Source organism: Heterodontus francisci, chromosome 29, assembly GCF_036365525.1.
Source record: "Heterodontus francisci isolate sHetFra1 chromosome 29, sHetFra1.hap1, whole genome shotgun sequence".
In the NCBI taxonomy this organism is placed as follows: Eukaryota; Metazoa; Chordata; class Chondrichthyes; order Heterodontiformes; family Heterodontidae; genus Heterodontus; species Heterodontus francisci.
In genome coordinates this window covers 27,503,824-27,530,015 of record NC_090399.1, presented here as the reverse complement: position 1 = coordinate 27,530,015, position 26,192 = coordinate 27,503,824, and the positions used below count along the sequence as shown (strand labels likewise).

The following is a 26,192-nucleotide window of genomic DNA, read 5'->3' as shown; positions in this document are numbered from 1 at the left end:
TGGCCGTCGCACAGCGCCGAGCGGCTGCTGACCCCCAGCGCCCACCTCTCGCCTGACACGTCCACCTCCCAGTAGTGGCAGCCACTGGAGTAGCCCTTGGAGGCCAGGACGCAGGGCTCCAGGCTGACCTTGCTGCACACGTCCTGGGCCAGATGTACGTCGGACAGCTGCAGCGAGGTGCGGTCCGCCGAGATCACCAGGTTGGGGTGGGCGGTGTCTGCGTCCAAGGTCACGGTGGCTGGCACTGTGGAAGAGACAGAAAGCTGGTTAACACTGGTCCTTGAGCTGTTAATCTGCTCAATCCCTTCCTAATAAGAGAAGCCCAGTCTTTCATCTGACAACAACACACGCAACTTGCATTTACAAAGCATCTTTAACAGGGTAAAAAGCCCCACACTTCACAGGAGCGATAGCAGATGATAGATAGCAGTGAGAGACTGGGTGCAGCCTCTTGAATCACACCCCCAGTGTCAGAGCCCCTGTGGCAATTTGCCACTACACAATGGGATCTTTTATCCTCACCGGTCCCGCCTTCTTTCAATAAAGCCAAATTTAAACATGTTGCCAAAACAAAGCCCCGGGCTGTTAAGCAAAACCAGTCTGTTGGAGTAAGTCTCGCAATCCGACTGCCAATCGTCACCTCTCGAAAGAAAGTGAAGCGGCGAGGCCTCTACCAGCTCCGCTCGTGCCTCACCCACCTGTATCCAGGAGCCTCCTCAGCTTTTTCCACACCCTGTATTCCATGAGTCCTGAAAACTTCCCAAACGGCACCTTGTGCATTATCAGCACTGGGGTGGGCAGATTGCAGGCCAGTCTGCAAGACAAGTCACCAATGGCACAGGTTAAATCTAGGAACACAGTAACCTAAGCAGACTATTCAGCCTGCTCCACCCTTCAATTAGATCATGGCTGTCTTTGCTCCAAAACCCCTTGTCGCCTTCACCTAACAAAAGTCGATCGATCTTCTGAACCCGTCAAGTTTCACGCTTTTCCTTCAGCCGCAGTTTGGTGAAACATTCCCGGCTCCTGGATCTCCAGGGACTGTTCTCATACCTCTCTCGCACTCTTGGAAGCGAAGCAGGCTGTCACCTGATGGGTGAACCCTCTCTGACCTCTAACCTTCGACCTGTCTGCCACATCTTCTCCTGTCTCTATTCCAGCCTGACTCCTGAGGTGTGCTCTATCCACAGGATATGCTGCAGTGAGTTGCCAAGGCTTCTTCGATAGCACTTCCGCCACCTAGAAGGTCAAGGGCAGCAGGTGCATGGGGCGGAGGCCTCACATGTTTGCCAAAGTGGGCCTGTTAAAATGGCCCTTCAAGGGGCAGAGGGTGGGAGCGAGGAGACAAAGTTACCAGAGCTGAGCAAGAAGGTAAAAGAGGTGCTGTTGGTCCAGGGAGAGGAGAAAAAGTGGGGAGTAAGAGTCAGTGGTGGAATGGAAGCCGGAGAGAGCTCGACTCCTCCCTGACTCTTTCCAACCTTGGTGAATTCACACGCTGTCGTCATTCTCTCTATATCTGGGTTTCTCAGTGTACCACTAGGGAGAGATACAGAGCCACACGCAATCATAGAAGGAGGCCGTTCAGCCCATCGTGTCTGTGCTGGCTCTTTGTTGGAGCTGTCCAACTAGTCCCATTCTTTCCCCATATCCCTGCAATTCAAGTGTTCATCCAATTCCCTTTTGAAAAAGTTACTCTTGAATCTCCTTCCATCACCGTACCTGGCCATGCATTCCCGATCACAACTCACTATATAAAAAAAAACTGCTTCCTCATGTCGCCTCTGGTTAATTTGCCAATCACCTTTAATCTGGGTCCTCTGGTAACCGACCCTTTAGTTTAGTTTAGTTTTAGTTTAGAGATACAGCACTGAAACAGGCCCTTCGGCCCACCGAGTCTGTGCCGACCATCAACCACCCATTTATACTAATCCGACACTAATTCCATATTCCTACCATGTCCCCACCTGTCCCTATATTTCCCTACCACCTACCTATACTAGGGGCAATTTATAAAGGCCAATTAACCTATCAACTAGCAAGTCTTTGGCATGTGGGAGGAAACCGGAGCACCCGGAGGAAACCCACGCAGACACAAGGAGAACTTGCAAACTCCACACAGGCAGTCCCCAGAATTGAACCCGGGGCGCTGGAGCTGTGAGGCTGCGGTGCTAACCACTGCGTCGCCCTTCTGCCAGTGCAAACAGATTCTCCTTATTTGCTCTTATTTACAAAACGCTTCATGATTTTGAAAAGCTCTATCAAATTAAGGGGACACAGTGACACATTGGTAATGTCACTGAAGTCACCCAGTCAAATGCCCTGGGGACATGGGCTCAAATCCCACCATGGTGGCTGGTTTAAATTCAATTTATTAATAAATTCAATTAACTAATAAAAATCTGCAGTTGAAAGCTAGTCTCAGTAACAGGGCTATGAAGCTATCATTGATTGTTGTTAAAATCCCGTCTGGTTCACGAATGTGTCCTTACCTAGTCTGGCCTACACGTGACTCCAGAACCCTGCAATGTGGTTGACTCTTCATTGCCCTCTGAAATGGCCTCGCAAGTCACTCAGATGTCAAGGGCATATCGGGATGGGTAACAAATCCTGACCTTGCCAGTGACACCCTCATCCCATGAAAGAATTTTTTTTTAAATCCTCTTAACTTTCTCTGTTCTAAGGAAGACAAATCTGCAAACCTTCAAAGATTTATGTACATATATTCCCCAGGTCTCTCTATTCATACACCTCTTTAAAATTGTACCTTTTTGTTCACATTGCCTTTCCTCATTCATCACATTTCTCTGCGTTAAATTTCATCTGTCCGTGGTGTACTTACCTTACTTGTATGTCCTTTAGACCCTGAAAAATAGACGAAAAAGTCCTTAGTTAGTGCCATGGATTTCAGGATCACTGAGCCAAAGAGCAGACTGGCCTTGTAAAAAGGGACAAGTTTAGAAGTTGCGACTTGCATTCATATAGCGCCTTTCACGACCACCAGGCGTCTCAAAGCTCTTTACAACCATCGAAGCATTCTTGAAGTGCAGTCACTGTTATAATGTAGGAAATGGAGTAGGAAATTGAACCCAGGATCTTTGACTCAGAATGCAACCCACTGAGCCATGGCTGACACTTGTCATGTTTCAAATAAAGGCATTGTGAATACTTACTTATTAGGGGTAAATTTCCAATCCCATCCTCCAGGCAAGTGTGGCTCCACCACCCACCCCCCCCCCCCCCCCCCCCCCCCCACCACCCACCCCCCCCCCCCCCCCCCCCCACCACCCTCCCCCCCCCCCCCCCCCCCCCCACCACCCTCCCCCTCAGGAGCCCTGATTTTAACCTAACCTGTCCAGTGGGAATGGGGCAGGTTTGGGATGAACACATCTTCTACGCCATGCCCAATTTTATACTCCAGTGACTTCAATGGGATATAAACCAGGAGTCTCATTGTTCCCTAAAATAAAAGCAAAATACTGCAGATGCTGGAAATCTGAAATAGAAACAAGAAATGCTGGAAATACTCAGCAGGTCATGGCGCCCCCCCCCCGCCTCCCTGTTTATGTTTAGTTCTTTTTTCTTTGGTTATTTTATTTTAGTTGTTTTTGTTTGTTTAGTTTGTTTCTACTGTGCCTACCCACTGTTTCTGTTTTTTTTTAAATGTTTGTGCTTGGAGTGCTTTGTGCTTTACTGTCTATTAACACCCTCTCTGCACAAACGCTTTGTCTTTCAGTACACCATTAACATACCGTTTGCCTTTGCTCCATGACCTTCTAGCCAGTTATTCTCTGTGACCTTGTCCTATCAGCACCTTCTCTTTTGTTATCTCTTGCCCCACCCCCGCCCACCCCACCCCCAGCCCCGCTTTACTTGCTTAAAACCTTTTACATTTCGAATATTTGTCAGTTCTGATGAAGGGTCACTGACCTGAAACGTTAACTCTGCTTCTCGCTCCACAAATGCTGCCAGACCTGCTGAGTATTTCCAGCATTTCTTGTTTTTATTTCAGAAGCTTTCCTGTCTATCTTGTAATCTTCCAATAAAGGTTTTGATAATTTAGTAGATTATACCTACTAAATTGCCTGGATGACTAACTTGGTTATCTCACCAAAGAGATTTGCCAAGCTACACCTACCACCTGTCAATTCATTTTGACTACTTTTTAACTGTTCTATGTTCAGACTAAGCTCTATCTCTCTCTCTCTCTCGCTCAAGATGCTATTATTTTATCCACCCACTGATGTCAACCTCACAGGTCTACAGTTTGTTGCGTTTCATAAATTGTTTCTACAGTGTCAGCCATGGCTCAGTTGTTACCTCTCTCGCCTCTGAGTCAGAAGGTTGTGACTCCAGGACGTGAGCACAAAATTCCAGGCTGGCACTTCAGCGCAGCACTGAGGGAACGCTGTGCAGTTGGAGGTCTTTTGGATGAGACATTAAACTGAGGCCCCAGCTGTCCTCTAGGGTGGACGTAAAAGGTCCCATGAGACTATTTCAAAGAAGAGCGGGGGAGTCCTCCGTGGTGTGCTGGCCAATATTTATCCCTTACCCAACATGACAAAAACAGATTGGTCATTACCACATTACTGTTTGTGGGAGCTTGCTGTGCACAAATTGGCTGCCACGTTTTCCACCATTGCAACAGTGACTGCACTTCAAAAGTACTTCATTGGCTGCAAAGTGCTTTGGGAGGTGCTGATGTTGTGAAAGGCGCTATACATAAATACAAGTCTTTCTTTTTACAATATTTAATCCCGTGGTGCGACTCCCCAGTTTCAGTTTGTCACCTGCTATAATGCTTCACGTTGACGTCTGACTGAGCCATATAACCTGCTTCCTTCTAGTGTCTTCCAGCCATCTATCAGGCCATTTCTATGGGGTAAAGTTTCCATTTCAAAATTGTGTTGGTTTTTCAAAGTGATGTTTTGGTTCAAGTTTCTGCTCAAACTTATTTGCATAATCACATGTCAGACAGCATTTCAGAAAGCAATTTTTTTTCCCCCCTTGCACCAACGAATATTCCTTGATACATTTAAGAGTGGTAACCTGGTGCAATTTTATGAATAGAGCTAAAATTGAGTTTAGCACAAAAAGATAAGCACTTTTTGTGAGAGCGTCTAGTCCAACACCTGTGATTTTAAATAACTGGAAATAATTGTACAGAACCATTTATTAATTTCATTGGTGTACACTTGGCGCTTTCTGAGTAAATTAAATCTTTCTGTTTAAAAACTTTTAACAAAGCTGCCTCACGGTGCCTTTTAAGTCTGAACCTTAAAGGGTATATCGACAAAACATGTGGACTTCTAAACTGCAAAGCCAGTAATAAGGTCCAGTCACTCTGTAGAACTCTGACCTCTTCTATAGCAGAGCAGTCGATCAGACCTTTGGTTCAGCTCCGTTTAAGATCAGTACCTGCCAGAGATATTCCTACTTTTGTCGTCATGCCGATGAATTCGATCTGGGAGCATGGCCTCTGAAGTTTATAAACAGTAAGAGGTGACTTGATTGAAACATGTAAGATTCTGAGGGCTCTTGACAGGGTGGATGTGGAAAGGATGTTTCCTCTTGCGGGAGAATCTAGAACTTGAGGTCACTGTTTAAAAATAAGGGGTCGCCCATTTAAGACACAGATGAGGAGACGTTTTCTCTCAGAGGGTCGTGAGTCTTTGGAATTCTCTTCCTCAAAAGGCGGTGTCTTTGAATATTTTTAAGGCAGACGTCGATAAATTCTTGATAAGCAAGGGGGTGAAAGGTTATTGGGTGTCGGCGGGAATGTGGAGTTGAGGTTACAATCAGATCAGCCATGATCTTATTGAATGACGGAACAGGCTCGAGGGGCCGAGTGGCCTGCTCCTAACTCGTATGTTCGTATGGCCAGCTTCCAGTGCAATGTTTCTTAAACCAGTGTTAAAGACCATGGAGACTAGACATAACTCACACTGGAACTTCCTCAAACTTTTCAGCTGGGTTGGCCAATTTTGAGCAAATCAGGCAACCTGGTGCAATCTTATATCTTTCATTCCTCTTGTTCCTTGGATTGTAATCCTGTACAGGGAGGGAAATTCTCAGGTTCATTCCAAACACGGATGCAAGGAAGCTATTAAGGATGTCTGCAAATCCTTGGCCATTTGCTGTCAAGTCTCCCTCAAGGCCCATCTGTTTCCTTTGCCACTTCCTGCATATATTTAGAGAAAGCTTTCACCTTTTTTCAAAATAAATATTTATTCTAATCCGACATGTGGAATTTTTGGAGGGGATGGGGGAGAGTGAATCTCAGGATCTAGAGCCATAACTTTGGCAGAACATTCCCAGTCCCCACCCACTGACCCCAACAGCACCCCCACCAAGCCCCAGAGAAATGGCACAAGGACCTCAGTGGGACCACTTACACCATTTCCCAACCATTCTGTCAATCTTCCGACTGGAATTATGGCAGGAGATCGGGACAAACCTGCAGAAAGTCGTCTCCCTAATCTCCAGTTACTTTGGCTCCTAACTGATTCCCTTTCCTCTTTTACCTTCTTCCTATATTCATCCATTTCTTTAATTATTGTGGGAATTTTGCGATTATCCCTTACCCTCCAACTGCTATGGCTCCAAGGCTGCCGGGTGCACACCTACAAGACTCCCCAAGATCAAAAGCTTGGGCATTCCTCGTGTACGACAAGTTGCATTTATCTTGCGCCTTGAATGTAATAAAATGGCACTTCACAGGAGCGTTATCAGATAATTTGGGTGGCGCAGTGGTTAGCACCGCAGCCTCATAGCTCCAGGGACCCGGGTTCGATTCTGGCTGTGCGGAGTTTGCAAGTTCTCCCTGTGACCGCGTGGGTTTTCGCCGGGTGCTCCGGTTTCCTCCCACAGCCAAAGACTTGCAGGTGATAGGTAAATTGGCCGTTGTAAATTGTCCTTAGTGTAGGTAGGTGGTAGGGAATATGGGATTACTGCAGGGTTAGTATAAATGGGTGGTTGTTGGTCGGCACAGGCTCGGTGGGCCGAAATGCCTGTTTCAGTGCTGTATCTCTAAAATTAAAAAAAATAAAAATTTGACACCGAGCCGTGTAAGGAGATATTAGGTCAGGCGACCAAAAGCTTGGTCAAAGAAGTTGGTTTTAAGTTTCTTAAAAGGAGAAAAGAGAGGTAGCGAGGCGGTGAGTTTAGGGCCTAGGCAACTGAAGGCATGGCTACCAATGGTGGAGCCATTAAAATCGGGGATGCTCATGAGCCAGAATTGGAGGACAGCAGATATCTCGGAGGGTAGTAGGGCTGGGGGAGATTACAGAATTAGGGAGGGGCGAGTCCATGGAAGGATTTGAAAACAAGGATGAGAATTTTAAAAAATTGAGGTGTTGCCTGACCAGGAGTCAATGCAGGACAGACAGCACAGGCATGGTGGGTGAACGGGACTTCGGATGAGCTAAGATACATGCAGCGGCAATTCAGATGATCTGAAGTTTATGGAGGATGCAAGGTGAGTAGCTAGTCAGCAGCGAGTTGGAATAGTCGAGTCTAGAGGTAACAAGGGCATGAATGAGGGTTTCAGGGGCAGGCGAGCTGAGGCAGGGTATACAACTGTATGCAATTTGGAGGCTGAAGGAGTCTAGCCGGTGCGGAGTTCCCTCATTAATCCCCAACGGACCTTACTTTCAGATTGAGAACACTGTCCTTCATCTGCCTCTCGATTTCCTCGATGTTATTCCGCAGGGTGCTCAGCTCCCGGAACACCTCATCGATCATACTCTGCAGCTTGCGGCTGGAATCTCGTTCCTCTTGTCTGACCTGCTGTATCAGGCAGCTCTCCTCATCATTCAGGTAGACATGGAACTTACGGAACGAGTTCTTGATCTGAGACTCCGTCTGCCGTGCCCAGTCCTGCAGCAGACATCACACAAAGCCAGTTAATCTGTTACTAACAGCTGGGCAATCGTTTACACAAAAGGCATTCGATAAGGTGCCACGCAAAAAGGTTAATAGGCAAGATAAGGGCTCATGCAGTTGGAGGTAATATATTAGAATGGATATGGGATGGGTTGATAGTTAGGTGCTTGATGGCCGGCACAGACACAATGGGCCGAAGGGCCTGTTTCTGTGCTGTATGACTCAATGACATCCAGGAAGAAAAGAAAGGGAATAAACAGGGCATTTTCAAGTTGGCAGGCTGTAACTCGTGGGGTGCCACAAGGATCAGTGCTGGGGCCTCAGCTATTTACAATCTGTATTAATTACTTAGATGAAGAGGCAGAGAGTAATGTATCTACGTTTGCAGATGATACGAAGCTTGGTGGACAGGTAAGCTGTGGGGAGGACACAGAAAGGCTGCAAAGAGATGTAGACAGGTTAAGGGAGTGGGCAACAAGATGGCAGATGGAGTATAACGTAGGGAAGTGTGAAGTTATTCACTTTGGTCGTAAGAATAGAAAAGCAGAATATTTTTTGAAAGGTGTGCATCTTTTAAATGTTCAAATAGACTTGGGTGTGCTTGTACCACCAACGCAGATGCAGCACACAATTAGGAAGGCTACAATTGTACAGGGTTTTGGTGAGACTGGAATCCTGTGTGCAGTTTTGGTCTCCACATTTAAGAAAGGATATATTTGCGTTGGAGGCTGTACAGTGAAGGCTCACTAAATTGGTCCCTGGAATGAGGGGGTTTGTCCTGTGAGAGAGGCTGAATAAATTGGGCATATATTCTTCTGGACTTTAGAAGAATGAGAGGTGAAACATACAAGATGTTAAGGGGCTGGATAGGGTAGATGCTGAGGGATTATTTCTGTTGGGTCGGGGAGTCTAAAACACAGAGGGCACAGTCTCAGGATAAAGGGCCAATCATTTCGGACTGAGATGAGGAGAAATTACTTCATTCAAAGGGTTGTGAATCTTTGGAATTCTCTACCCCAGAGGGTTGTGGATGCTCCATCATTGAATAAATTTAAGGCTGAGATAGATAGATTTTTGGTCTCTCAGGGAATCAAAGGATATGGGGAGTGGGCAGGGAGGTAGAGTTGAAGCCCAAAGATCAGCCATGACCGACCGAATGGCACAGCAGGTTTGATGGGTCATATGGTCTACTCCCGCCCCTATTTCTTGTTTTCTTGTGTTCTTGTGGAGTGCTGCCCCAGTGCTGCCCCTCTGACAGTGCCACGCTCCCCCAGTCCTGCCCCTCCGACAGTGTCATGCTTCCCCAGTCCTGCCCCTCCGACATTGCCACGCTCCCCCAGTCCTGCCCCTCCGACAGTGCCATGCTTCCCCAGTCCTGCCCCTCCGACAGTACCACGCTCCCCCAGTCCTGCCCCTCCGACAGTGCCATGCTTCCCCAGTCCTGCCCCTCCGACAGTACCACGCTCCCCCAGTCCTGCCCCTCCGACAGTGCCACGCTCCCCCAGTCCTGCCCCTCCAACAGTGCCGTGCTCCCGATAGTGAAGTGCTCCCCCAGTACTGTGCCTTCGACAATGCAGCACTCCCTCAGTATTGCACTGGAACCATCAGCCTGAATTTTGAGCTCAAGTCTCTCAAGCTAATTCCACACTGGCACTGGCCAGCATCCTTCCATCTACGAGAGATGATGGACACGCAGCAAACAATACATTTAGATGGGGTGTCTTCATATGGTGCACCTTTGTTGATGGCTGTGGATGGAGGCCAGTCCCTGAGAGGCAGGTTCTGCTGCAAGTGCTGCACATGAAGCTGCCAGGTGACTTTTTGGGACCTGCTGCCAAACTGCTGGTCATGCATGTCAGTCCACAGGATGTGTCACCATTTCCCTCTTTCGCCAGCTAATGACTCCCAAGTGCGATTGTCAACATTTAGCGCCTTCATGTCACACTTGCAGGCATCTATGAAGTGGAGCTTTGGGCTACTACTACCGGTTGTCTGTCCCTGTCTACCTCACCATGCAGAAGGTCCTTGGGTATGTGACCATCTTTCATCCGGCGGAATGCCTGATCCACCGAAGCCGCCTCGGTTTGATTATTTTTTTATTTGTTCTCGGGATGTGGGCATCGCTGTTTGGGCCAGCACCTATTGCCCATCCCGAACTGCCCTTAACTGAGTGGCTTGCTAGGCCATTTCAGAGGGCAGTTAAGAGTCAACCACATTGCTGTGGGTCTGGAGACACATGTAGGCCGGACCAGGTAAGGACGGAAAGGGAGGGAAATCGAAAGGATAATCGACAATGGGTCACCATTTTAAACCATGGCCACCATTAGACTAGCTTTTCTTTAATAATTCCAGCTTGTTATCACTATCTGCCGTGGTGGGATTCGAACCCATGTTCCCAGCACCTTGGCCTCTGGATTACTTCTCCAGTGACAATACCACTACATTTATGGAACTGGAGCCTGTCGGAAGTCAGAACTTTCACCGAAAGGAAGGAGTGGTGGGAGGACAAATATAAATCATTAAAGCTGATTATGTGCGATTACTGCTGGATTATTAGACACTTTCCAGGGGGCGTAGGTTTTGTCAGCAGTTTGGGGCAATTTAAATGTAAGGCAGGCAGTTCGCATTCTGCTCATGAAATTGTCGGCTTAATCAACCAGGTGCAGCCGTGCAATCAGGTCATGCTGTGCACTTTAACAATTGCAGATTCCCCAGGGTGAGGGCTCCATCTGCTGACACCTTACTGCATCTCACATTCTGTTACCTGTAACCTTGTCATGTACTTCTCCGATTTGGCTTTCAGTCCATCGCACTTAGTTCTTCTCTCCTGAAGCGACGTCAGGGTATTTTCTATTTCTTGCTGAAAACAGAAGAAGAACTTGTTTTATCTCCTGGTATGTGACAACTCCAAATAATTGATGACAAAGATTTGGTCAGACACTGTCCTCTCCCCCTCTGGGACAGGGTGGGGCAGTGGGTCAGACACTGTCCTCTCCCCCTCTGGGACTGGGTGGGGCAGTGGGTCAGACACTGTCCTCTCCCCCTCTGGGACAGGGTGGGGCAGTGGGTCAGACACTGTCCTCTCCCCCTCTGGGACTGGGTGGGGCAGTGGGTCAGACACTGTCCTCTCCCCCTCTGGGACTGGGTGGGGCAGTGGGGCAGACACTGTCCTCTCCCCCTCTGGGACTGGGTGGGGCAGTGGGGCAGACACTGTCCTCTCCCCCTCTGGGACTGGGTGGGGCAGTGGGGCAGACACTGTCCTCACCCCCTCTGGGACTGGGTGGGGCAGTGGGGCAGACACTGTCCTCTCCCCCTCTGGGACTGGGTGGGGCAGACACTGTCCTCTCCCCCTCTGGGACTGGGTGGGGCAGTGGGTCAGACACTGTCCTCTCCCCCTCTGGGACTGGGTGGGGCAGTGGGGCAGACACTGTCCTCTCCCCCTCTGGGACTGGGTGGGGCAGTGGGGCAGACACTGTCCTCTCCCCCTCTGGGACTGGGTGGGGCAGTGGGGCAGACACTGTCCTCTCCCCCTCTGGGACTGGGTGGGGCAGTGGGGCAGACACTGTCCTCTCCCCCTCTGGGACTGGGTGGGGCAGACACTGTCCTCTCCCCCTCTGGGACTGGGTGGGGCAGTGGGTCAGACACTGTCCTCTCCCCCTCTGGGACAGGGTGGGTCAGTGGGTCAGACACTGTCCTCTCCCCCTCTGGGACTGGGTGGGGCAGTGGGGCAGACACTGTCCTCTCCCCCTCTGGGACTGGGTGGGGCAGACACTGTCCTCTCCCCCTCTGGGACAGGGTGGGTCAGTGGGTCAGACACTGTCCTCTCCCCCTCTGGGACTGGGTGGGGCAGTGGGTCAGACACTGTCCTCTCCCCCTCTGGGACAGGGTGGGTCAGACACTGTCCTCTCCCCCTCTGGGACTGGGTGGGGCAGTGGGGCAGACACTGTCCTCTCCCCCTCTGGGACTGGGTGGGTCAGTGGGTCAGACACTGTCCTCTCCCCCTCTGGAACAGGGTGGGTCAGACACTGTCCTCTCCTCCTCTGGGACTGGGTGGGGCAGTGGGTCAGACACTGTCCTCTCCCCCTCTGGAACAGGGTGGGTCAGACACTGTCCTCTCCCCCTCTGGGACTGGGTGGGGCAGTGGGTCAGACACTGTCCTCTCCCCCTCTGGGACTGGGTGGGGCAGTGGGTCAGACACTATCCTCTCCCCCTCTGGGACAGGGTGGGTCAGACACTGTCCTCTCCCCCTCTGGGACTGGGTGGGGCAGTGGGTCAGACACTGTCCTCTCCCCCTCTGGGACAGGGTGGGTCAGACACTGTCCTCTCCCCCTCTGGGACTGGGTGGGGCAGTGGGTCAGACACTGTCCTCTCCCCCTCTGGAACAGGGTGGGGCAGACACTGTCCTCTCCCCCTCTGGGACTGGGTGGGGCAGTGGGGCAGACACTGTCCTCTCCCCCTCTGGGACTGGGTGGGGCAGTGGGTCAGACACTATCCTCTCCCACTCTGGGACAGGGTGGGGCAGACACTGTCCTTTCCCCCTCTGGGACTGGTTGGGTCAGTGGGTCAGACACTGTCCACTCCCCCTCTGGGACTGGGTGGGGCAGTGGGTCAGACACTGTCCTCTCCCCCTCTGGGACTGGGTGGGGCAGTGGGTCAGACACTGTCCTCTCCCCCTCTGGAACAGGGTGGGTCAGACACTGTCCTCTCCCCCTCTGGGACTGGGTGGGGCAGTGGGGCAGACACTGTCCTCTCCCCCTCTGGGACTGGGTGGGGCAGTGGGTCAGACACTATCCTCTCCCCCTCTGGGACTGGGTGGGTCAGACACTGTCCTTTCCCCCTCTGGGTCTGGTTGGGTCAGTGGGTCAGACACTGTCCTCTTCCCCTCTGGGACTGGGTGGGGCAGTGGGTCAGACACTGTCTTCTCCCCCTCTGGGACTGGGTGGGGCAGTGGGTCAGACACTATCCTCTCCCCCTCTGGGACTGGTTCGGTCAGTGGGTCAGACACTGTCCTCTCCCCCTCTGGGACTGGGTGGGGCAGTGGGTCAGATACTGTCCTCTCCCCCTCTGGGACAGGGTGGGGCAGTGGGGCAGACACTGTCCTCTCCCCCTCTGGAACAGGGTGGGGCAGACACTGTCCTCTCCTCCTCTGGGACTGGGTGGGGCAGTGGGTCAGACACTGTCCTCTCCCCCTCTGGAACAGGGTGGGTCAGACACTGTCCTCTCCCCCTCTGGGACTGGGTGGGGCAGTGGGTCAGACACTGTCCTCTCCCCCTCTGGGACTGGGTGGGGCTGTGGGTCAGACACTGTCCTCTCCCCCTCTGGAACAGGGTGGGTCAGACACTGTCCTCTCCCCCTCTGGGACTGGGTGGGGCAGTGGGTCAGACACAGTCCTCTCCCCCTCTGGGACAGGGTGGGGCAGTGGGTCAGACACAGTCCTCTCCCCGTCTGGGACTGGGTGGGGCAGTGGGTCAGACACTGTCCTCTCCCCCTCTGGGACTGGGTGGGTCAGACACTGTCCTCTCCCCCTCTGGGACTGGGTGGGGCAGTGGGTCAGACACTGTCCTCTCCCCCTCTGGGACAGGGTGGGTCAGACACTGTCCTCTCCCCCTCTGGGACAGGGTGGGGCAGTGGGTCAGACACTGTCCTCTCCCCCTCTGGGACAGGGTTGGTCAGACACTGTCCTCTCCCCCTCTGGGACAGGGTGGGGCAGTGGGTCAGACACTGTCCTCTCCCCCTCTGGGACAGGGTGGGTCAGACACTGTCCTCTCCCCCTCTGGGACTGGGTGGGGCAGTGGTTCAGACACTGTCCTCTCCCCCTCTGGGACTGGGTGGGGCAGTGGGTCAGACACTATCCTCTCCCCCTCTGGGACTGATTGGGTCAGTGGGTCAGACACTGTCCTCTCCCCCTCTGGGACAGGGTGGGGCAGTGGGGCAGACACTGTCCTCTCCCCCTCTGGAACAGGGTGGGGCAGACACTGTCCTCTCCTCCTCTGGGACTGGGTGGGGCAGTGGGTCAGACACTGTCCTCTCCCCCTCTGGAACAGGGTGGGTCAGACACAGTCCTCTCCCCCTCTGGGACTGGGTGGGGCAGTGGGTCAGACACAGTCCTCTCCCCCTCTGGGACTGGGTGGGGCAGTGGGTCAGACACTGTCCTCTCCCCCTCTGGGACTGGGTGGGGCAGTGGGTCAGACACTGTCCTCTCCCCCTCTGGGACTGGGTGGGTCAGACACTGTCCTCTCCCCCTCTGGGACAGGGTGGGCCAGTGGGTCAGACACTGTCCTCTCCCCCTCTGGGACTGGGTGGGGCAGTGGTTCAGACACTGTCCTCTCCCCCTCTGGGACAGGGTGGGCCAGTGGGTCAGACACTGTCCTCTCCCCCTCTGGGACAGGGTGGGTCAGACACTGTCCTCTCCCCCTCTGGGACTGGGTGGGGCAGTGGTTCAGACACTGTCCTCTCCCCCTCTGGGACTGATTGGGTCAGTGGGTCAGACACTGTCCTCTCCCACTCTGGGACTGGGTGGGGCAGTGGGTCAGACACTATCCTCTCCCCCTCTGGGACAGGGTGGGTCAGACACTGTCCTCTCCCCCTCTGGGACTGGGTGGGGCAGTGGGTCAGACACTGTCCTCTCCCCCTCTGGAACAGGGTGGGTCAGACACTGTCCTCTCCCCCTCTGGGACTGGGTGGGGCAGTGGGTCAGACACTGTCCTCTCCCCCTCTGGGACTGGGTGGGGCAGTGGGTCAGACACAGTCCTCTCCCCCTCTGGGACTGGGTGGGGCAGTGGGTCAGACACAGTCCTCTCCCCCTCTGGGACTGGGCGGGGCAGTGGGTCAGACACTGTCCTCTCCCCCTCTGGGACTGGGTGGGGCAGTGGGTCAGACACTGTCCTCTCCCCCTCTGGGACTGGGTGGGTCAGACACTGTCCTCTCCCCCTCTGGGACAGGGTGGGGCAGTGGGTCAGACACTGTCCTCTCCCCCTCTGGGACAGGGTGGGTCAGACACAGTCCTCTCCCCCTCTGGGACTGGGTGGGGCAGTGGTTCAGACACTGTCCTCTCCCACTCTGGGACTGGGTGGGGCAGTGGGTCAGACACTATCCTCTCCCCCTCTGGGACAGGGTGGGTCAGACACTGTCCTCTCCCCCTCTGGGACTGGGTGGGGCAGTGGGTCAGACACTGTCCTCTCCCCCTCTGGAACAGGGTGGGTCAGACACTGTCCTCTCCCCCTCTGGGACTGGGTGGGGCAGTGGGGCAGACACTGTCCTCTCCCCCTCTGGGACTGGGTGGGGCAGTGGGTCAGACACTGTCCTCTCCCCCTCTGGGACTGGGTGGGGCAGTGGGTCAGACACTGTCCTCTCCCCCTCTGGAACAGGGTGGGTCAGACACTGTCCTCTCCCCCACTGGGACTGGGTGGGGCAGTGGGGCAGACACTGTCCTCTCCCCCTCTGGGACTGGGTGGGGCAGTGGGTCAGACACTATCCTCTCCCCCTCTGGGACTGGGTGGGTCAGACACTGTCCTTTCCCCCTCTGGGACTGGTTGGGTCAGTGGGTCAGACACTGTCCTCTTCCCCTCTGGGACTGGGTGGGGCAGTGGGTCAGACACTTTCCTCTCCCCCTCTGGAACTGGGTGGGGCAGTGGGTCAGCCACTATCCTCTCCCCCTCTGGGACTGGTTGGGTCAGTGGGTCAGACACTGTCCTCTCCCCCTCTGGGACTGGGTGGGGCAGTGGGTCAGACACAGTCCTCTCCCCCTCTGGGACTGGGTGGGGCAGTGGGGCACACACTGTCCTCTCCTTCTCTGGAACAGGGTGGGGCAGACACTGTCCTCTCCTCCTCTGGGACTGGGTGGGGCAGTGGGTCAGACACTGTCCTGTCCCCCTCTGGAACAGGGTGGGTCAGACACTGTCCTCTCCCCCTCTGGGACTGGGTGGGGCAGTGGGTCAGACACTGTCCTCTCCCCCTCTGGGACTGGGTGGGGCAGTGGGTCAGACACTATCCTCTCCCCCTCTGGGACAGGGTGGGTCAGACACTGTCCTCTCCCCCTCTGGGACTGGGTGGGGCAGTGGGTCAGACACTGTCCTCTCCCCCTCTGGGACAGGGTGGGTCAGACACTGTCCTCACCCCCTCTGGGTCTGGGTGGGGCAGTGGGTCAGACACTGTCCTCTCCCCCTCTGGGACTGGGTGGGGCAGTGGGGCAGACACTGTCCTCTCCCCCTCTGTGACTGGGTGGGGCAGTGGGTCAGACACTATCCTCTCCCCCTCTGGGACAGGGTGGGTCAGACACTGTCCTCTCCCCCTCTGGGACTGGGTGGGGCAGTGGGTCAGACACTATCCTCTCCCCCTCTGGGACAGGGTGGGTCAGACACTGTCCTTTCCCCCTCTGGGACTGGTTGGGTCAGTGGGTCAGACACTGTCCTCTCCCCCTCTGGGACTGGGTGGGGCAGTGGGTCAGACACTGTCCTCTCCCCCTCTGGGACTGGGTGGGGCAGTGGGTCAGACACTATCCTCTCCCCCTCTGGGACTGGTTGGGTCAGTGGGTCAGACACTGTCCTCTCCCCGTCTGGGACTGGGTGGGGCAGTGGGGCAGACACTGTCCTCTCCCCCTCTGGGACTGGGTGGGGCAGTGGGTCAGACACTATCCTCTCCCACTCTGGGACAGGGTGGGTCAGACACTGTCCTTTCCCCCTCTGGGACTGGTTGGGTCAGTGGGTCAGACACTGTCCTCTCCCCCTCTGGGACTGGGTGGGGCAGTGGGTCAGACACTGACCTCTCCCCCTCTGGGACTGGGTGGGGCAGTGGGTCAGACACTATCCTCTCCCCCTCTGGGACAGGGTGGGTCAGACACTGTCCTTTCCCCCTCTGGGACTGGTTGGGTCAGTGGGTCAGACACTGTCCTCTCCCCCTCTGGGACTGGGTGGGGCAGTGGGTCAGACACTATCCTCTCCCCCTCTGGGACAGGGTGGGTCAGACACTGTCCTTTCCCCCTCTGGGACTGGTTGGGTCAGTGGGTCAGACACTGTCCTCTCCCCCTCTGGGACTGGGTGGGGCAGTGGGTCAGACACTGTCCTCTCCCCCTCTGGGACTGGGTGGGGCAGTGGGTCAGACACTATCCTCTCCCCCTCTGGGACTGGTTGGGTCAGTGGGTCAGACACTGTCCTCTCCCCCTCTGGGACTGGGTGGGGCAGTGGATCAGACACTGTCTTCTCCCCCTCTGGGACTGGGTGGGGCATTGGGGCAGACACTGTCCTCTCCCCTTCTGGGACTGGGTGGGGCAGTGGGTCAGACACTATCCTCTCCCCCTCTGGGACAGGGTGTGTCAGACACTGTCCTTTCCCCCTCTGGGACTGGTTGGGTCAGTGGGTCAGACACTGTCCTTTCCCCCTCTGGGACTGGGTGGGGCAGTGGGTCAGACACTGTCCTCTCCCCCTCTGGGACTGGGTGGGGCAGTGGGTCAGACACTGTCCTCTCCCCCTCTGGAACAGGGTGGGTCAGACACTGTCCTCTCCCCGTCTGGGACTGGGTGGGGCAGTGGGGCAGACACTGTCCTCTCCCCCTCTGGGACTGGGTGGGGCAGTGGGTCAGACACTGTCCTTTCCCCCTCTGGGACTGGTTGGGTCAGTGGGTCAGACAATGTCCTTTCCCCCACTGGGACTGGGTGGGGCAGTGGGGCAGACACTGTCCTCTCCCCCTCTGGGACTGGGTGGGGCAGTGGGTCAGACACTATCCTCTCCCCCTCTGGGACAGGGTGGGTCAGACACTGTCCTTTCCCCCTCTGGGACTGGTTGGGTCAGTGGGTCAGACACTGTCCTCTCCCCCTCTGGGACTGGGTGGGGCAGTGGGTCAGACACTATCCTCTCCCCCTCTGGGACAGGGTGGGTCAGACACTGTCCTTTCCCCCTCTGGGACTGGTTGGGTCAGTGGGTCAGACACTGTCCTCTCCCCCTCTGGGACTGGGTGGGGCAGTGGGTCAGACACTGTCCTCTCCCCCTCTGGGACTGGGTGGGGCAGTGGGTCAGACACTATCCTCTCCCCCTCTGGGACTGGTTGGGCAGTGGGTCAGACACTGTCCTCTCCCCCTCTGGGACTGGGTGGGGCAGTGGATCAGACACTGTCTTCTCCCCCTCTGGGACTGGGTGGGGCATTGGGGCAGACACTGTCCTCTCCCCTTCTGGGACTGGGTGGGGCAGTGGGTCAGACACTATCCTCTCCCCCTCTGGGACAGGGTGTGTCAGACACTGTCCTTTCCCCCTCTGGGACTGGTTGGGTCAGTGGGTCAGACACTGTCCTTTCCCCCTCTGGGACTGGGTGGGGCAGTGGGTCAGACACTGTCTTCTCCCCCTCTGGGACTGGGTGGGGCAGTGGGTCAGACACTATCCTCTCCCCCTCTGGGACTGGTTCGGTCAGTGGGTCAGACACTGTCCTCTCCCCCTCTGGGACTGGGTGGGGCAGTGGGTCAGATACTGTCCTCTCCCCCTCTGGGACAGGGTGGGGCAGTGGGGCAGACACTGTCCTCTCCCCCTCTGGAACAGGGTGGGGCAGACACTGTCCTCTCCTCCTCTGGGACTGGGTGGGGCAGTGGGTCAGACACTGTCCTCTCCCCCTCTGGAACAGGGTGGGTCAGACACTGTCTTCTCCCCCTCTGGGACTGGGTGGGGCAGTGGGTCAGACACTGTCCTCTCCCCCTCTGGGACTGGGTGGGGCTGTGGGTCAGACACTGTCCTCTCCCCCTCTGGAACAGGGTGGGTCAGACACTGTCCTCTCCCCCTCTGGGACTGGGTGGGGCAGTGGGTCAGACACAGTCCTCTCCCCCTCTGGGACAGGGTGGGGCAGTGGGTCAGACACTATCCTCTCCCCCTCTGGGACTGGGTGGGGCAGTGGGTCAGACACTATCCTCTCCCCCTCTGGGACTGATTGGGTCAGTGGGTCAGACACTGTCCTCTCCCCCTCTGGGACAGGGTGGGTCAGACACTGTCCTCTCCCCCTCTGGGACTGGGTGGGGCAGTGGGTCAGACACAGTCCTCTCCCCCTCTGGGACAGGGTGGGGCAGTGGGTCAGACACAGTCCTCTCCCCCTCTGGGACTGGGTGGGTCAGACACTGTCCTCTCCCCCTCTGGGACTGGGTGGGGCAGTGGGTCAGACACTGTCCTCTCCCCCTCTGGGACAGGGTGGGTCAGACACTGTCCTCTCCCCCTCTGGGACAGGGTGGGGCAGTGGGTCAGACACTGTCCTCTCCCCCTCTGGGACAGGGTTGGTCAGACACTGTCCTCTCCCCCTCTGGGACAGGGTGGGGCAGTGGGTCAGACACTGTCCTCTCCCCCTCTGGGATAGGGTGGGTCAGACACTGTCCTCTCCCCCTCTGGGACTGGGTGGGGCAGTGGTTCAGACACTGTCCTCTCCCCCTCTGGGACTGGGTGGGGCAGTGGGTCAGACACTATCCTCTCCCCCTCTGGGACAGGGTGGGGCAGTGGGGCAGACACTGTCCTCTCCCCCTCTGGGACAGGGTGGGGCAGTGGGGCAGACACTGTCCTCTCCCCCTCTGGAACAGGGTGGGGCAGACACTGTCCTCTCCTCCTCTGGGACTGGGTGGGGCAGTGGGTCAGACACTGTCCTCTCCCCCTCTGGAACAGGGTGGGTCAGACACAGTCCTCTCCCCCTCTGGGACTGGGTGGGGCAGTGGGTCAGACACAGTCCTCTCCCCCTCTGGGACTGGGTGGGGCAGTGGGTCAGACACAGTCCTCTCCCCCTCTGGGACTGGGTGGGGCAGTGGGTCAGACACTGTCCTCTCCCCCTCTGGGACTGGGTGGGGCAGTGGGTCAGACACTGTCCTCTCCCCCTCTGGGACTGGGTGGGTCAGACACTGTCCTCTCCCCCTCTGGGACAGGGTGGGGCAGTGGGTCAGACACTGTCCTCTCCCCCTCTGGGACAGGGTGGGTCAGACACTGTCCTCTCCCCCTCTGGGACTGGGTGGGGCAGTGGTTCAGACACTGTCCTCTCCCCCTCTGGGACTGGGTGGGGCAGTGGGTCAGACACTATCCTCTCCCCCTCTGGGACTGATTGGGTCAGTGGGTCAGACACTGTCCTCTCCCACTCTGGGACTGGGTGGGGCAGTGGGTCAGACACTATCCTCTCCCCCTCTGGGACAGGGTGGGTCAGACACTGTCCTCTCCCCCTCTGGGACTGGGTGGGGCAGTGGGTCAGACACTGTCCTCTCCCCCTCTGGAACAGGGTGGGTCAGACACTGTCCTCTCCCCCTCTGGGACTGGGTGGGGCAGTGGGGCAGACACTGTCCTCTCCCCCTCTGGGACTGGGTGGGGCAGTGGGTCAGACACTGTCCTCTCCCCCTCTGGGACTGGGTGGGGCAGTGGGTCAGACACTGTCCTCTCCCCCTCTGGAACAGGGTGGGTCAGACACTGTCCTCTCCCCCACTGGGACTGGGTGGGGCAGTGGGGCAGACACTGTCCTCTCCCCCTCTGGGACTGGGTGGGGCAGTGGGTCAGACACTATCCTCTCCCCCTCTGGGACTGGGTGGGTCAGACACTGTCCTATCCCCCTCTGGGACTGGTTGGGTCAGTGGGTCAGACACTGTCCTCTTCCCCTCTGGGACTGGGTGGGGCAGTGGGTCAGACACTTTCCTCTCCCCCTCTGGAACTGGGTGGGGCAGTGAGTCAGCCACTATCCTCTCCCCCTCTGGGACTGGTTGGGTCAGTGGGTCAGACACTGTCCTCTCCCCCTCTGGGACTGGGTGGGGCAGTGGGTCAGACACAGTCCTCTCCCCCTCTGGGACTGGGTGGGGCAGTGGGGCACACACTGTCCTCTCCCCCTCTGGAACAGGGTGGGGCAGACACTGTCCTCTCCTCCTCTGGGACTGGGTGGGGCAGTGGGTCAGACACTGTCCTGTCCCCCTCTGGAACAGGGTGGGTCAGACACTGTCCTCTCCCCCTCTGGGACTGGGTGGGGCAGTGGGTCAGACACTGTCCTCTCCCCCTCTGGGACTGGGTGGGGCAGTGGGTCAGACACTGTCCTCTCCCCCTCTGGGACTGTGTGGGGCAGTGGGTCAGACACTATCCTCTCCCCCTCTGGGACTGGTTGGGTCAGTGGGTCAGACACTGTCCTCTCCCCCTCTGGGACTGGGTGGGGCAGTGGGTCAGACACTATCCTCTCCCCCTCTGGGACAGGGTGGGTCAGACACTGTCCTCTCCCCCTCTGGGACTGGGTGGGGCAGTGGGTCAGACACTGTCCTCTCCCCCTCTGGGACAGGGTGGGTCAGACACTGTCCTCTCCCCCTCTGGGTCTGGGTGGGGCAGTGGGTCAGACACTGTCCTCTCCCCCTCTGGGACTGGGTGGGGCAGTGGGGCAGACACTGTCCTCTCCCCCTCTGGGACTGGGTGGGGCAGTGGGTCAGACACTATCCTCTCCCCCTCTGGGACAGGGTGGGTCAGACACTGTCCTCTCCCCCTCTGGGACTGGGTGGGGCAGTGGGTCAGACACTATCCTCTCCCCCTCTGGGACAGGGTGGGTCAGACACTGTCCTTTCCCCCTCTGGGACTGGTTGGGTCAGTGGGTCAGACACTGTCCTCTCCCCCTCTGGGACTGGGTGGGGCAGTGGGTCAGACACTGTCCTCTCCCCCTCTGGGACTGGGTGGGGCAGTGGGTCAGACACTATCCTCTCCCCCTCTGGGACTGGTTGGGTCAGTGGGTCAGACACTGTCCTCTCCCCCTCTGGGACTGGGTGGGGCAGTGGGTCAGACACTATCCTTTCCCCCTCTGGGACTGATTGGGTCAGTGGGTCAGACACTGTCCTCTCCCCCTCTGGAACAGGGTGGGTCAGACACTGTCCTCTCCCCGTCTGGGACTGGGTGGGGCAGTGGGGCAGACACTGTCCTCTCCCCCTCTGGGACTGGGTGGGGCAGTGGGTCAGACACTATCCTCTCCCCCTCTGGGACAGGGTGGGTCAGACACTGTCCTTTCCCCCTCTGGGACTGGTTGGGTCAGTGGGTCAGACACTGTCCTCTCCCCCTCTGGGACTGGGTGGGGCAGTGGGTCAGACACTGTCCTCTCCCCCTCTGGGACTGGGTGGGGCAGTGGGTCAGACACTATCCTCTCCCCCTCTGGGACTGGTTGGGTCAGTGGGTCAGACACTGTCCTCTCCCCCTCTGGGACTGGGTGGGGCAGTGGGTCAGACACTGTCCTCTCCCCCTCTGGGACTGGGTGGGTCCGTGGGTCAGACACTATCCTCTCCCCCTCTGGGACAGGGTGGGTCAGACACTGTCCTTTCCCCCTCTGGGACTGGTTGGGTCAGTGGGTCAGACACTGTCCTCTCCCCCTCTGGGACTGGGTGGGGCAGTGGGTCAGACACTATCCTCTCCCCCTCTGGGACAGGGTGGGTCAGACACTGTCCTTTCCCCCTCTGGGACTGGTTGGGTCAGTGGGTCAGACACTGTCCTGTCCCCCTCTGGGACTGGGTGGGGCAGTGGGTCAGACACTGTCCTCTCCCCCTCTGGGACTGGGTGGGGCAGTGGGTCAGACACTATCCTCTCCCCCTCTGGGACTGGTTGGGTCAGTGGGTCAGACACTGTCCTCTCCCCCTCTGGGACTGGGTGGGGCAGTGGGTCAGACACTGTCTTCTCCCCCTCTGGGACTGGGTGGGGCAGTGGGGCAGACACTGTCCTCTCCCCTTCTGGGACTGGGTGGGGCAGTGGGTCAGACACTATCCTCTCCCCCTCTGGGACAGGGTGTGTCAGACACTGTCCTTTCCCCCTCTGGGACTGGTTGGGTCAGTGGGTCAGACACTGTCCTTTCCCCCTCTGGGACTGGGTGGGGCAGTGGGTCAGACACTGTCCTCTCCCCCTCTGGGACTGGGTGGGGCAGTGGGTCAGACACTGTCCTCTCCCCCTCTGGAACAGGGTGGGTCAGACACTGTCCTCTCCCCGTCTGGGACTGGGTGGGGCAGTGGGGCAGACACTGTCCTCTCCCCCTCTGGGACTGGGTGGGGCAGTGGGTCAGACACTATCCTCTCCCCCTCTGGGACAGGGTGGGTCAGACACTGTCCTTTCCCCCTCTGGGACTGGTTGGGTCAGTGGGTCAGACACTGTCCTCTCCCCCTCTGGGACTGGGTGGGGCAGTGGGTCAGACACTGTCCTCTCCCCCTCTGGGACTGGTTGGGTCAGTGGGTCAGACACTGTCCTCTCCCCCTCTGGGACTGGATGGGGCAGTGGGTCAGACACTATCCTTTCCCCCTCTGGGACTGATTGGGTCAGTGGGTCAGACACTGTCCTCTCCCCCTCTGGAACAGGGTGGGTCAGACACTGTCCTCTCCCCGTCTGGGACTGGGTGGGGCAGTGGGGCAGACACTGTCCTCTCCCCCTCTGGGACTGGGTGGGGCAGTGGGTCAGACACTATCCTCTCCCCCTCTGGGACAGGGTGGGTCAGACACTGTCCTTTCCCCCTCTGGGACTGGTTGGGTCAGTGGGTCAGACACTGTCCTCTCCCCCTCTGGGACTGGGTGGGGCAGTGGGTCAGACACTGTCCTCTCCCCCTCTGGGACTGGGTGGGGCAGTGGGTCAGACACTATCCTCTCCCCCTCTGGGACTGGTTGGGTCAGTGGGTCAGACACTGTCCTCTGCCCCTCTGGGACTGGGTGGGGCAGTGGGTCAGACACTGTCCTCTCCCCCTCTGGGACTGGTTGGGTCAGTGGGTCAGACACTATCCTCTCCCCCTCTGGGACAGGGTGGGTCAGACACTGTCCTTTCCCCCTCTGGGACTGGTTGGGTCAGTGGGTCAGACACTGTCCTCTCCCCCTCTGGGACTGGGTGGGGCAGTGGGTCAGACACTATCCTCTCCCCCTCTGGGACAGGGTGGGTCAGACACTGTCCTTTCCCCCTCTGGGACTGGTTGGGTCAGTGGGTCAGACACTGTCCTGTCCCCCTCTGGGACTGGGTGGGGCAGTGGGTCAGACACTGTCCTCTCCCCCTCTGGGACTGGGTGGGGCAGTGGGTCAGACACTATCCTCTCCCCCTCTGGGACTGGTTGGGTCAGTGGGTCAGACACTGTCCTCTCCCCCTCTGGGACTGGGTGGGGCAGTGGGTCAGACACTGTCTTCTCCCCCTCTGGGACTGGGTGGGGCAGTGGGGCAGACACTGTCCTCTCCCCTTCTGGGACTGGGTGGGGCAGTGGGTCAGACACTATCCTCTCCCCCTCTGGGACAGGGTGTGTCAGACACTGTCCTTTCCCCCTCTGGGACTGGTTGGGTCAGTGGGTCAGACACTGTCCTTTCCCCCTCTGGGACTGGGTGGGGCAGTGGGTCAGACACTGTCCTCTCCCCCTCTGGGACTGGGTGGGGCAGTGGGTCAGACACTGTCCTCTCCCCCTCTGGAACAGGGTGGGTCAGACACTGTCCTCTCCCCCTCTGGGACTGGGTGGGGCAGTGGGTCAGACACTGTCCTCTCCCCCTCTGGAACAGGGTGGGTCAGACACTGTCCTCTCCCCGTCTGGGACTGGGTGGGGCAGTGGGGCAGACACTGTCCTCTCCCCCTCTGGGACTGGGTGGGGCAGTGGGTCAGACACTATCCTCTCCCCCTCTGGGACAGGGTGGGTCAGACACTGTCCTCTCCCCCTCTGGGACTGGGTGGGGCAGTGGGTCAGACACTGTCCTCTCCCCCTCTGGGACTGGTTGGGTCAGTGGGTCAGACACTGTCCTCTCCCCCTCTGGGACTGGGTGGGGCAGTGGGTCAGACACTATCCTTTCCCCCTGTGGGACCGGGTTGGGCAGGGGGTCCTATCCCCCTGCTGCTACATTTTCCCACAGGGCCTCTTGATTTGCTTTGGGAAAGAAATGACCCCACGTACACACACTCCTAATCACTCCTGGTCCAGTGGCTCCTAACATAGGAACAGGAGGAGGCCATTTGGCCCCTTGAGCCTGTTCTGCCATTCAATTCGATCATGACTGATCTGCATCTTCACTCCATTCATGTTGGTTCAAGAATCCTTACTATCCTCAGTGAACAAAAATCTCTCAATGTCTGGTTTGACATTTTCGATTGACCCCCGAGCCTCAACAGCATTTTGGGAGAAAGTGTTCCAGATTTCCAGGACCCTTTGTGTGAAGAGGTGCTTCCTGAAATCACCCCTGAACAGCCTAGCTCTCAGTTGCAAAATTGTGCTCCATTTTTTGGCCTCCCTCCACCAGAGGAAATAGCTTTTCTCTATCTCTCCTTTCATATCCTTCAACCATCTTCAACACCTCAATTAGATGACCCCTTAATCTTCTACACGCGAGGGAATTCAAGGCTGGGCTATGAAACCTGGCCTCCTAATTTAACCTTTTAAGCCTTGGTACCATTCTTATCCCTGCACACAGCTTAAACAGCTCAGCAAACGCACTCTTCCTCTGAGCACAACTGCTGTTTCCTTGGTGCAATACTTCGAAGAGGGGGTTAATGTCCCAGAGGAATTGGCCCAGATGGAAGAGTTAATCTACTTGAGGGTCAGGCTTCAATGGGAAAGTGAATGTACAAGAGGGACGGGCTTTAATGCAAGAGTCAATCTTGTATGTGGGCAAGATCGGGCTCATCTGCGATGCCTCCCACAGTGGAATGGCCAGCTCATTCTCACGCTGAGCTTACACGCAAAGTACAAGCACTTCGGTGGATAAACTGGAATGTGGCAGGCACCTGCGGAACTGCACCCCAGCGACAGTTAGTGCCATTCAGGAGGGAAGGTCCTGAAAGAAAACTGCTTGGCATTAGAAAGCTGAGGGACACAGCCCATGCTGCCCTCACAACAGTCCACATTGAAGCATCCTGTAGTAATTGTGGAATAAACTGGGGCGCAGTTGGGCAGGGTCACTGTCAGAGTTAGGTTTTGTCAGTTCTGGAGCATTCACACATCGAGGGGCTTTAACAGGAACTGAGCAGGAAGTGGGAGAGAAGACAGGGGAAATGACTGAAAGCATAAGGAAAGTAAGACGTGCACTTAGACAGACCTTTTCTCAACCTCAGGGCGTCCCCCAGCACCTTAAAGCCAATTAGACAGTTTGGAAGTGTGGTTACAGCGGTAGGAAATGCAGAAGCCTATTTGCGCACAGCAAGATCCCACGAACAGCAATGTGGTAATGGCCAGATAATCTGTGATGTTGGTTGAGGGATGTGTGCCGTCCAGCACACCAGGGAGAACTCCCCCGCTCTTCTGCAAAATAATGCCATGGGGTCTCTTACATCCATAAAAGAAGGCATCGCTGACACTGCAGCACTCCCTCAGTACTTACACTGGAGTGTCAGCCTAGATTTTGTGCTCGAGTGTCTTGAAAGGGACTTAAT

At 56.6% G+C, this 26,192-nt stretch overlaps 1 protein-coding gene across 1 annotated transcript in view; it reads right to left on the bottom strand.

The window, feature by feature from the left end:
• LOC137345727 (E3 ubiquitin-protein ligase TRIM39-like) overlaps window positions 1-26,192 on the bottom strand; it is a 44,634-nt gene that overhangs the window by 14,488 nt on the left and 3,954 nt on the right. The window contains exons 2-6 of the mRNA XM_068008990.1: window positions 10,646-10,741; window positions 7,648-7,875; window positions 2,840-2,862; window positions 699-814; window positions 5-244 (exon numbers count right to left, since the gene is read on the bottom strand). Of these exons, the coding sequence (XP_067865091.1) occupies window positions 5-244; window positions 699-814; window positions 2,840-2,862; window positions 7,648-7,875; window positions 10,646-10,741 (703 nt within the window). The remainder of the gene's footprint in view (window positions 1-4; window positions 245-698; window positions 815-2,839; window positions 2,863-7,647; window positions 7,876-10,645; window positions 10,742-26,192) is intronic.